The following is a 13,762-nucleotide window of genomic DNA, read 5'->3' on the forward strand; positions in this document are numbered from 1 at the left end:
AAATATACCTATTCAGGACGCCACGTTTCTATTAATAAAATGGTTAAATCAAGTAAAAACAGAGTCAGCATCCAAACTTGTAAGAGTTTCTTCTCAATCCAAACCGTGGTTCAGATCTCATCTAAAACCATACTTTAAAAGGAAACAAAAATGCCACAGGCAGTGGAAGAAGTACGGAACTTCATCAACATACATAAAGTATAAAAAGAGCAGAGCACTGTTTCAGCTCAAAAAAATTCAGGCGTACAAAAATTACTTAATGTCCAGGCTCAAGCATAATAAAAGAGCACTCTCTTCAAAAACAAGAGCTACCTTGCAGCATGACCAGACTTTGGAATGGATAAAATTCAATATGGAAACATGCAATTTTGACATCTGCAATGAAGATAATCAAAACAAATTTAAAGAATTCGATTCTTATAAACACGCAAATAGCGTTCAACATGAAATGCTTCCTAATCAAGCTCTGCTAATCAACCAACTTGTAAACAAGGATACAGTTCAGAAAATTATTAACAAACTACGAATTGATAGTAGTGAAGGCCCTGACGGCATCCCTAGTTTTATTATTAAATTGTCCAGTGCATTCATCATTGATTCTCTAGTTCATATTATTTCCAGTTGCATCTCCCAGCCATTCCTTCCAAGATTATGGAAGACTTTTAGAATTACCCTGATTCCAAAACAGGCTAGCAATAATAACCATATAAACTATCGTCCAATTGCTGTATCGTCAGTAATCGCTAAGATTATAGATAAGATCATGCTGCCATATCTTCGGGATGCGATCTTTGCTAATGCACCCGACAACATGCATTTTGGTCCTACAGGGCGCTCTACAATAACAAGCCTAGCTGACACCATTGTGCGCATCCAAACTGCGTTTCAGGATAAAGCACAATGCGATGTCTTTTACTTAGACATCAAAGGTGCTTTCGACAACATTGATCACAAGAAAGCCATTGAAATACTAAAAAATCATTTCCCCATTGATACAATGGTTATATCCTATCTTCAGTACAGCCTCAATCACAGAAATCTCATCTTCCCCACTAATACTGATAATATTCTCGTCACAACCGCAACAGGCATCCCTCAAGGAGGTGTTCTCTCCAGTGTCATATTTTCAGCATCTCTACAACCACTCCTACAAGAAAATCCAAATCTGCTGTCTTATGCCGATGATTTAAAGTTGTTTATTATTTCCAAATCTTGTGATGACATTTCCAAGGTTAGCCATGATGCGAATTTACAGATGTGCGGAATTATCAAATATCTGAAGAATCTCAATCTCACTATAAATACAAACAAATCTGCTCAAGTAACTTATTCCTTACAGAAACAACCAAACCACATAGAAATTAAAATTTCAAATGTTTCAATTCCCTACGTATTTGCTCACAAAGACCTAGGAGTTGTTTTTGACAAAAATCTTTCATTTAATTCTCATTATGTATATGTTGCTAAAAAAATTCAAAAATCAAGATGGCTGATCAAGCAAGAAACAGCGGCGATTCAAGATAGAAAAACAGTCATTAACCATGTTCAGAGATGCATTTTTCCCATTCTGTCTTATGCCTCCGAAATCTGGTCTGGCGCTCCTCAATTTACCGTAAAAAAATTCCTTTCCCTAGAGTATTGGGTTCTTAGATGGCTGAACAATAAACTTCGTTTTCCCCGTACAATATCCAGGCAACAGCTTTACAAAAACTTAAAAACAAAGCCTCTGCAACAGATGATCAACGAGTCTGGAGTCATGCTTCTTGCTAAGTTAATTACTTCTGCATCCAGTTCACCAAACCTGGCCAACATAATAGCTCCCACCAACAGAGAAAACTCAAGAAACCAACAACAATTCAAATCCAAACTCTCCAGACTAAAACAAATGGACAGGATGTTCCCCAATGCATCCCTTCACCTCATAAATTATCACAACATTGATTGTAAGAGGTTGCTCAACTCTGAAGCCTACAGGAGTCTCATTTCCAAACAAATTATGAGAAATACAAACAGCTGCCTACCTACAACCCAGTAACTACATCCAGAGCCAAATGTGATGTTCTGCAATATATATTTTTGATCATTATAATTCATATTCGTTGTTAATGTATATATAGAATATGCTATGTAATTTTATATATATATATTTGTCTCCTTTGTACTGAATTAATGCCCCTAGCCTAGTGCTGTGATGGGCTTGCTGTAGTTGCAATAAATGAAAATTTATTTATTTATTTATCAATAATTAGCTACATAATCATTATTGTATTATAGAATTATATATTATTACTAATTATATGTTTATTTCCAGGGTATGGCATTGTAGACCTTCATAGGTTTTCTTAGTCTTTATAAGTTATTGGCCTTATGGCTCGTCGTATACTGTTATGATTATATACATATTCAGTATCTTATATAGTACATATTATACTTTTACTATAATATGTATATATATTATGTGAGCTGTCAATTTCTCATGAGCAATGACACAAATATTATAAAACAAAAGTCATTTATCATACAAAGCTACTTACAAGTATATACATAAGCCGTTCTCATTTAATCTGTTAATACATGCTATCATTTCCATAACATTTCTTTCAATTAACAATATGAACTCTCTCTACAGCCGCAAACACTAAACTAATTCAGTCTTAATCACTTCCTCATATTTCTCTTAATCAGCAATATCATTTCCCTTCATAACAGCAATCCATAAGCGTACTGAATAGAATACTGTACTAACAATTCCCTATATGTATATCTCTTAACTGCAATATATAAATTTTCTTTAAAACTTCAACCAATAAACCAACTCAATACTAAACATTTCTGTAAATTTCTCGTAATTTCTCGAACTTCATCCTTACTTGAAAATAATTACAGTTTTATCTAAGCATCCTTTCCAATACAACACAGTTCAAAGGACTTATGTTCCTTCTCTTTCACGGTGGGATTTTTCCGGATTCGCTCTACCAAGTGCCTTGAAGTCTATCTTCTTATTTGAAATTTACCGTATAGCTCTTTCACTACTATCTTATTTCTGGAACAATTATCTGATATTACTGAAGGAAATTACCACAGCAAAAGGGGAAGCCAGGGCACAAGCGAAACCATTCGGCAATAGAGGAACCAACAAGACCTCCTTTGAGTGAAATACAAATCACCAAAGAGAGCGTAATGAAAGCAATCAACGATCTGCCCAATAAGGCCACTGTTGGACCAGACAAATTTCCAATGTTCATCCTTAAGATAAGTAGCCCATTTATAATAGATCTATTACTGCACATCTATCAGGAAATCATCAGGTCAGGAGCTTTCCCGCAAGCCTGGAAAAATTACATTGTAACCCCAATACCAAAGATTAAACACCCAAAATTGGCTAAGGATTACAGACCAATTTCTGTCAGCTGCACCCTACAGAAGGTATTCGAAAAAGCACTGCTTCCCACCATCAATCAACACTGCTTCAGCCATAGACCACCGCATTTGCACTCAGTTATTTCAGGTAGATCAACAATAACAAACTTACTGGAAACCCTTTTTCGCGTGCAGAGAGCACTAAATGAGAAGGAGCAAATTGATATTATTTTTTTGGATATCTCCGCAGCCTACGACAACGTCTCAATTCCAGCGCTCATTGCGATTTTAAAGAATTATTTTAATGTAAGAGGAAATTTGTTAACTATAATAACCAGCCTGCTAGAACATAGAAAACTTATTGTTAAGCACCAAAAGCTACAATCTTGCTTTACCATCTCGCGAGGAGTGCCACAAGGGGGAGTTCTTTCGGCTACTCTTTTCGCGGCCGCCCTGGAGCCGTTTCTTGCACGGTACTACAATTTTATAACATATGCTGACGATGTAAAATTCTTCATCACTTCCAAAGACCATGAATCAGCAGAAGGTATTTGTCAGATGGCAAATAGCACAATCAGAGAATTTGAGAGCTACCTGGATTGCATCGGGCTCCGTATTAATGCGCAGAAGTCTGCCCAAATGACCATAACTTGCAAGCAGAATAAAAATGACATCTCGATCTCTGTGAACGGGTCTAATGTGGTAAAAGTGCACTCTCACCTGGACCTGGGTCTTAAGTGGGATGACAGACTCACCTTTGCTCAACACTTCGCCCATATGAAGACAAAAATATTCGCCGCTTTATGGGCTACTAGACAGGAACTGGTAGGAATTAGGGATCCTCAGCTAGCGACCAAGTACATTTTAATGTGTGTCCTGCCAATTGCAATGTATGCCTCGCAAATCTGGTCTTCAGCTCCAGATTCACATTATAAGTCCGTCCTTGGGATCGAGTACTGGTTCTTGCGATGGCTTAACAGAATTGCTGGCCACCCTTTTACTATCTCAAGGGCCATTCTATACTCAAACCTTAACATCACACCCTGGATGCAGCGGACAATTAACAGGAACATACACACTCTCGCACAAATGCTCACAGGCAGAGTGGATGCTCCAGTCCTGGATAATATTCTAGTCAAACCGCGTGCCACTGCTAGACGTTGCGGGGAAGTAAATAATCCACTGCGTCCAGTCCTGAACAATCTTAGTAGCCTGCAAAGATTCTTCCCATCAAATGCATCGAAAATATTTAACTCACTACACATAGATGCCGAAAAACTGTGTGAGGATGCAACATACCGGAAAGAGATCTTCCAGGATTCGTATAGACTTACCAAAATATGAATCGGCTGCAAAGTACCAAAGAATTTAGAGTAAAAGAGAAACTTTCTGCTTTCAGAACAATAATAATTTGTTGATTGTAAAAATATACCTTCTGTAACAGTTATGTAAATATGTAATTTATAGATGGAATTATTAGTGAATTGTAAATATATCAGTTGTATAATGTATGTACAGAATCATCAATGTGTAAATACTACATATATTAAACATAAAATGTGTATATAATATTTCGGGACGAGACTACGTGTTCAGTATATGTAACCCACTGCACGTAGTATCTCGTACCCTGATATGTACTTAGCACCCTCCTGGCACTTTGCCGTCCCGGGGTGGTTTCCTTATGGAAATAAACGGATAATAATAATAATAATAATAATATGACTGGCTTGTTATTCAACTTCCGTAATAACTTCTACGACAAGAACATGCCCAGCGGAACTCTTCACTATACAGGGTGTCTCAAAAATATCGGTACAAACGTTTAGGGGAGGTAGGTAACATCTAAAGGAATGTGAATCGCATAGGAACCCATAACCGGAAACGTCACGGGAAAGTAGTAGCAGAGGCACAAGAAGCAGAAATGACACAAGTCAGTAATTAGTGGCAAACATTTATTTGACATAATATTAACAATATAGTACGAGATGGATGCATTTAATGATGATGGAACAACAGATGCTCGAAGGTTCCACCATGAGACGCGATGCATGCGTGACACCGACGCAGCGTGGATTGACGGACAAAGTCGAAAACACCTGGAGTTTCTTTGACAGTAACAGAAGCGCAGACGAGTCTCGCCACGAGATCCATTTCCGTCTCCACAGGCGATTCATACACGATAGATTTGTGCCTCCCCCACAGAAAGAAATCAAGGTTCGATAAATCAGGTGAGCGTGGGGGCCATGCAACGGGTCCGCCACGGCCAATCCATCGACGCCCAAAACGCCTGTTCAAATGGTCACGAGCACATCTTCCATAATGGGCAGGCGCCCCGTCATGTTGAAACCAAATGTTGCGTCTCACATTTGCTGGAACATCGTCAAGTAACCCTGGTAGAACTTGTTCAAGAAAGATCCGATATTTAGCGGAGTTCATGCGGGATGATAACAGGTATGGGCCAACTTAGCAGTCACCGACCATACCTGCTCACACATTTATTGCGAAGCGATGTTGTGCCGCATGGCGGCGCACACCGTGTGGGTTATTGTGAGCCCACACATGTGCATTGTGCTGATTGAATAAGCCTCATCCGTGAACAAAAAATAGGCTGGAAAATTCAAGCCTTGAGCACTTTCTTGGAGAAACCACTGCGCAAAAGCCACACGTGCAGTATGATCTTTGGGGAGCAGTAACTGAACCCTTTGGAGATGAAAGGGGTGTAAGGAATCGTCGTGCTAGACACGCCGTACACTGCAACGAGACTCCTAAGGCAGAGGCAACGGCACGTGTGCTGGTAGTAGGATTATTCTGGACGGCATTCAACACACTTTCTCCAATGGCGGGAGTTCGCGTCGAACGTGGTCTGCCCGCACTACTCCTGTTACCTCTAAATGACCCATAATCGCACATATTTTGATGCACACGCGCAAACAAACGGTGGTCCGGTACATGTCTGTCTGGAAAGCGTTCTCCATAAATTTGTTGAGCAGTTCGTTCATTTCCCTCTGCTAATCCATACACTAGGTGCATGTCTGCCAGCTCACAGTTCGTATGCTCTTCGTGCGGCGACTACCGCGCCGTCAACCGACTTACGGTGACGTTTCCGGTTATGGGTTCCTATGCGACTCACATTCCTTTATATGTCACCTACCTCTCCTAAACGTTTGTACCAATACTTTTGAGACACCCTGTACAGCGGAACTGCTGTACAGGGTGTCTACCACTGCAAGTTTGCAACACCTCCGAACAGCAATCACAACTCCATCTTTTGGCGCAAAAACCTTATTTATTTCCTTCTCATTTATTTATTTATTCAGTTTATTGCAAGTTACAATCGTTCCTTGTACAGAGGGGTTTGCACGCATTTACGTTATCTTCGCCTATCTAATTTAAACCTGATCCAATCACGGTGTGCCGCCCGGGATAACCGGGTGGGTAAAGTGCCTGCCTGGCAACCCAAAAGATCGCGGGTTCGAATCCCGCCTCGGACTTGGATCAGAGTAAAAAATGCATAAACCTTGGGAGGCGCAATATGGCCACAGAAGCCGATGCGCTATCAAAAAAAAAAAAAAAAAAAAAAAAAAAAAAATCACGGTGTTATTCTTTAAACTCACTCTTTTTCCTTTGGTGGGAAAAACAGCAAAAACAGAATATTTGTCCTACACAACGAAAAGCTTTCATGTTTCATTTACAGATCACTTATTGACTTTTGAAAACCTGTTGACCTTTCATTTCCAGATCACCTGTTGACCAAATACCTTTGAACTGCTCCATACCGAAACCCTTTCCCAAAATGTGCTAAGTGTCGCATCCTCAAATAGCGGTGTAATAGAGGGATTAAACTATTGTTCAGAAGATTTTAATTTTAACCCTTCCACACCTGGCATGCCATTATTTACCATATTCTTTAAGTGCCCTAACAGGCCCACTCCCACTAATGGAAATATTTCCCAAATGATGCTATCGTATTTCTTACTTCCACACTTCTAGCTTAATCCGAAAATACCTTACTTTCACACACTATACTTACTAAGAGATTTGTAAGATTTTACGTCTTACATTTTCATGACATTTTAAGGTTTATGTTGCATTTATACTGTGTATAACAATTCCTCTGTTAAAAATTCTGTAATATTAATGATTTATTGTTGTCGATTTATAACCTTCATGTGAATAAATCATAAACAATTATTATTTATTTAATTCATACGAAAAACCGGTATTTTTGAATCAATACCGGTATTTCAAATGCTGAAAAAAATGAACGGGATCCCAAAATCTCGGTATTGTAAGCCCTAGTTATGGTGGACGTCATAGCGAGATCCAATCTTCCTTACATTTCGAGGGTACAGCTCTAAAACGGTGTTCGCAGGCCAGCCGCTAGTTAGTACACCGGACCGAACCTATTGGTTCGGTTCGGTGTACTAGGAGGCTTCCAGATCAGCTAGTGTATAATCTTACTACCTCTACCCTGCCAGATAGTGACTGGAGGAATTCCGAGTAGTGTGTATGGAGGGGGGTATTGTAGAGGACACGTTACTTGAAGGATCTGGGTATATTCTCACCATGTGTACGCCATATCCAAAAATTGCATTACTTAATACAGCAAGCCCCCCCCCCCCACACTTTTTCTTACTATTGAATACACCACGAATTGTCAAACTAACCGAGTAAGCTTATCTCCGAAAAGATCTCGTAACCTCCCAAACACTTCCTAATTTATTTCACAAATATACGTGGTCTTAATTCTAATCTCAACGATGTCCATTTCCACTTGCAGTCTGCTAAACCCCATGTGCTTTTTCTGAGAGAATCTCAGTTATCGGTTGATTCAATTACAGGTCAACTCAGTTGCCGAAATTATTCGCCGTATGATTCCTTTCGCCTGAAAGGTGGTACTTGTGCAGATGTCCGTTCTGATATTCCCTGTCAGAAACTTGGCAATTTGGAATCTCCTCTCTTTGATCTTTTCTGGCTTAAAATCCTCTCTACCTCGTTGTGTCAAATTCATCTGTTGTCTGTACCGTTCTCCCAACTCCACTAATCACTTGAAGCTCCTTGACTTCCTCTCTGCAACTTGACTTTCTCCAGTCGAACTTTCCTAACAGTTAGGCAATTTTCCTTAATGTTCACAACTCCATTTCTCTTCCGTAGTCTAGCCACACTGACCCAGCAGGTCGAGATGCTGAGATTTTTGGAATTAATAATGACCTCGCACAGATTGTTGATTTACCTACCAGAATACCGGACGAGCCTAACCATACAGCCTACACGCTTGAAATGTTAACTGGATCGTTCAGTTGTCATCGAGGGCGTGGCAGATCAATGGCTCACAAAATAGGGTTTATGCTGCTTGGGGCAGACATAGATACCGGGAGCACATCACCATTTCCCCAGAATTATAGGTGCCTGCACTTTAAACATACGTCCCACACATGAAATCGGCGAGAGTCCACCTGTGGGCACTGCTCACAAAAAGGGCATGAGTTTAAAGACTACCCTGCCAAGGAGCAGCCAACTTTCTGCATCTACTGCAAGACAGCAAAAGCACCTAACGACTACTCAATAAGAGACGCCAACTGAGCAGTCTACAAAAAAGTGAAAAGTATATGGCAATCCAGGATAAATGATTAATAGGCACGCCACTACACCCACTTAACAACAAATTAAAATACTAAAAATTAATGCGCAATGAACGAGAGTGGTCGCTCACCAATTAAAAAACAAAGCACAAGAGCAGCACATTGAGGTGCTCTTGCTTCAAGAACCCTATGTCTTCAAGGGTAGCGTCGCTGGATATCCAACCTCATACAAAATTATACACAGCACCATGGGCTGCAGTATTTATCAGAAATACCAAGATTATCGCATCACTGTGTACTTCTATCACCGCTTGTTCCCAGATCATGCCGCCTCTTTGCTCCGTCTACCTGCTCTCAGTATATAGTCACCCAGGTTAAGACATCACTGTTGTGACATCGCTCAACCAGACTGCTCTCCGCCTTTTCCCAGGAGTGAAGCTGCTGGTTGGAATGAACGTCAACTGTCGCTCTGCCCTAAGGCACAGCATAACACACGACAGAGCTGGGCCCAGAAATGGTGAACGACTCGAGAACTTCATTTTAACAACTAGCCTTCGGGTTCTCAACCGACAGAGCCACCTGCTCACTTTCGGTAGTTCCCTCTGGGAGAATATAATACACATAACTGGCTACAGAATTGGGCCTTACTGTACCAATTATCAATCTCAGACGAAAAAAACGAAGCCCAACCTGTTGAAAGGGAAGCTTCAAATTCGCAGACGCCTAGTGATCAAGAACATACCAATTCGGTTATACTAAAGTTAAATACCTAGGCCTCCACGTAAAGCAAACCTCATCTTCCGTCCTCACCTGAAGGCGCCTCCGTAGCCAGGTGAGCAGGAGCAGAAGTGCGTAGCACACGCTTCTTGATTAGACCGGGGTTCGAGCCCATGACCATCAAATACGGAGGATGCGGAAAGGTCAGGGAATGACCACCGCATATATCCGGAGAAATATGGCCTTAGTTGCTAATGCTCCTAAAAACAAATAACCTCACCTGAAGCACCTTTCCGTTAAAATAAGAAAATACGCAGCCATGATCACCCGACTAAGTCGGGCTGACTGGGGTCTGAAGCATAAGACCCTCTCTTTAATTTGCAAAGTGGTATTCGTACCGATTATCTGTTATAGACAATGGGCACAACATATAACACTACACATGACCCCACACTTCTAAATCTCTGGCTTTGACAGGGTACTCTCACTGATACATAGAACATTCGCGGAGATGGGAGAAATCCCAGGAGCCGCTATACCCTCAATACACCTCATACCTCAAAAACTACTATTCTTGGAAGGTTGGACAGTTTATTTAACATCTGCTTCTTTTATATATTTAAATTATATTTCAAAAAATACGTAATTAGTGATAAGGAACTGTTTTTAAGGACGACGGTCAGCACTACCCCTTTGGATCCTAGTCAAAAAAGGTTGGACGCCCCTGCCATAACGTAAGGATAAATAAACGGATAAATCGATTTTAATTACAGATTAAAAACTACACTGCACGTATTAGGTTATAAATGCACTCATACAAGTAACGGCCAGTTTAATGGAGACAGCTGGGCAAAAAAGTATATCTTCAGTGCATCAGATTGTCTCTTTTAATGCAATACAACAGCAAATACGGTATTTTCCAGATTTCTAAAAAAATTTTCTTCAGGCTAACTTTGTAATATAAATTGTTTAATTATTGCATATTACATTTTTTTAATGTTCAATTATTTAATACAAGGTTCCTTTTAACTAGATAGATACCTGCTGTAACTTTTTTTTTTTTTTTTTTATTAAACAATTTTTAAAAGTGACGATTGCACAAGATTTCGAGATGGATGGATGCTGATAACGTAGCTTGTCATGGTATATAAAAAAAGATTATTTTAAGGACCCATTCATTCAATTTGTACAATTCTAATTTTCAGAATTTTTGGATAATTTTGTTACGACACTGCAGTTCAAATAGTAAGAGTATTGTAGCGATCCATTTCCTCTGCAAAGCACACTTCTTTAATTAGAGAACATACAACGCTGCCCATCAGGGATAAAAAAATTCGCACAGAAATATCTTTAAACTTTTAAAATGAACATGATTTCAAACCATTTAACAACCATCTGTTTGACATCTGACTGTCTACAGCATAAAAGCTAAGGTGACTCCAGCATACCGCTAACATGACATGCAAACTGAAGTCGTCCGACGTTTATATGTACTGCGTGTAAATTCTAAGTGCGAATTTCAATTTTTTTAAAATTAAATTAGTTTTAATTTAATTTAAAGAGTCATTTTAAAGAAATGACTCACAGTCGTGGTTTAACAGCAAGGCATCTCCCATTTACAAAAATTTAATCAAATAATCATCGCGCGGATAACGTCATTATCCTCTAGATATTATATTATTATTCTGTATATTATTATTATTATTATTATTATTATTACTAGTCTGTATATTTATTATTATTATTATTATTATTACTAGTCTGTATATTATTATTTTTTGTTTTTTGTTGAAAAAGGGCAATTTTTGTTGATATATAAAATACTTTATCCAGTTCAAAAACTGAAGTTAAATCTATTCTTAAAAAATCTTAACACTATTTTTGAAGAGTTGAATCTGCAGAGAAATGTCTCACATAATTTAAGGAACCCAAAAGCAATTGTTTTTCCTCACTCTAGGGTACTAATTAGATTTGGAGATAGGCATATAATGAATATAATAAATAACTTGTTGGCTAGCGTAGATTTCAGGCTCAGGAGAAGTTATTCTAACTCCAAATTAAAATTCTTAATAAGAAAAATTTTGATACTCAATGATACAGTAGATTAGAATTGCTATGCAGATAAATTACTATCTCAGTTTGCAGGGCGGAATGTACTATGTATTGTGATTACATTATCTTTTTTGTTAGATAACAAATTTGTATACAAAACTGTTGTAAATGAAGAATTACAACTTGTTGTCAAGAAATTTACTTTTCTTAACACGTTCATTCATTGTAAACAAATTCTCTTGATAAAAATAAATTGCATTGTATTGTATTATTATTAACCATAAGGTGCAGGGAAGCCTGAGGCTTATGCTGCACCGGCAAAAAAAAAATTCTGAGTTACCCAGAGAGAGAGAGAGAGAGAGAGAGAGAGAGAGAGAGAGAGAGAGAGAGAGAGAAGTAGAAAGGAATCACCAAGAAAGAGAAGAATGGTGATATCCAGCTCAGGACCCTGGGTGTGCCAAGCCCATACTCACCAGATGTGAGCCCCTGGGGCTAAATATGTACCTATTGTATTATTATTTCACGAGACACTATTTCCATATCATATATTTCTATTGATGTTTTCAGAAATTAGAGGTAACTTAACATTTGGGGCATAAATGACAGTTTACAACGACTCAAATCATTTTCTTTCTTATAAAATATAAGAAAGAAAATGATTTGATGCGCTTTACATTACTGATTAACATTAACGATATATACCGTCCCCTTCATCAACTTCTTCTCATGTTTTCATAAACTTCAGGTTTCTTTCAATGGCGGTTTACATTGCAATGTTTTAGAACTTTGGAACACATTCACATATACCTCGCTCTAACAAATGGAATACACTTATGACAAATATATAAATTTTTATATATATATAATATAAATTTAATATAAATATATAATAAAAAGAGTTTGGATTTTAGGATATCTTTCGATTGTTACAATAAATGATGAAGTAGCATCGCCAATTAAGCCAAACCTGTGTTAAAAGCTCGTGTATTAAATTACTCGGCCATTTTAGCATCGTGGTTTGGTCTTATACTTTAAAACCATGTCGTATAATTCTTCTTTGCGCAATGTGGCTTGAATGTATATTTTTGTGCTTCTTCATTGCCCTGAAGTAGTAAGGTGTAAAATTTGCAATTATGAAACATTTTCTGTTCATAAAAAGTAACTACTTGCTACATTGGTAGTATAAAAACGATTATCGTCCATATTAGCTGTAATGCAACGTTTAGTATTTCTGTATTTCGGTTCTCAAAACCAAAGGGAATGTAGAAATAGCAAGCTGATTGTATCTGTTTGAATATCGGAATTTATGACAAAATGGACCAAATCTCTTTGTTAAAATTACGGAAAATAGAAACCTAAAAGTGTATCAAGAAATAGTGACTACCAACCTTTTCTCCTGAAATTGGCACATTTCGTAGGCAGGAAACAAAGGTGTTGTCACGTGCATGGACATTCTCCTGATAACAATGACCACTGAAGAGCTCACCCATATGATTATAGCTAACATCCTTAGCAGTTCAGCATCCTTGGTAAACTGAAGCGGCGTGCTGCTTCGTAGTCGTCATCCATATGCTTCGACTAACTACAGTACTTACAAGGACGCGGCATTTTGCTATGCCGATGTGCGCCGCACTTGCGCAGTACTCACATTATTCACATGATGGCGTCGCGTCTACCGACAGAAGATTACAGCAACCTGCCTACAGTGATTTGTGGAAAGCCTCCACCAAGAAAGCGGAATGTGATTCGCCTTCATTTCACTTCGCGTATTATGTGTTCATTTTTTTCTCTTTTTTTTTTTGTTTTTAATGAAAATATTTAGAACGCCTGAAATTGGAAAACCGGTTCAATAAAAGCATTTATAATTATCAGTTTTATTTTATTTTCAGGTTTGGATCTTCTTGATGCATGTGCACATTTCGAATGCGCTTGCATAAGTACATTTGAAATAAAATGCCTGCGATTTCTCTAATACACAGCGGAAGTGCTCAAAATTATAACTGTAGTGGCATCGTACATTATGCTTTGTTTTGTATCCCATTGTACTT

General features: G+C 38.4%; 1 protein-coding gene across 3 annotated transcripts in view; it reads right to left on the reverse strand.

Annotated features, from left to right (window-relative positions):
- Nucleotides 1–13,288, reverse strand: part of LOC150078551 (prolactin-releasing peptide receptor-like) — a 387,330-nt gene extending 374,042 nt beyond the window's left edge. For all 3 annotated transcript variants that reach the window (XM_090385524.1, XM_090385522.1, XM_090385523.1), the window contains exon 1: nucleotides 13,103–13,288. In XM_090385524.1, the coding sequence (XP_090241650.1) occupies nucleotides 13,103–13,221 (119 nt within the window). In that variant the 5' untranslated portion in view covers nucleotides 13,222–13,288. The remainder of the gene's footprint in view (nucleotides 1–13,102) is intronic.
- Nucleotides 13,289–13,762: the final 474 nt, after the last annotated feature.

The sequence above is a fragment of the Mastigoproctus giganteus genome, chromosome 11, assembly GCF_048544385.1.
Source record: "Mastigoproctus giganteus isolate SK-2022 chromosome 11, ASM4854438v1, whole genome shotgun sequence".
Classification (NCBI taxonomy): Eukaryota; Metazoa; Arthropoda; class Arachnida; order Uropygi; family Thelyphonidae; genus Mastigoproctus; species Mastigoproctus giganteus.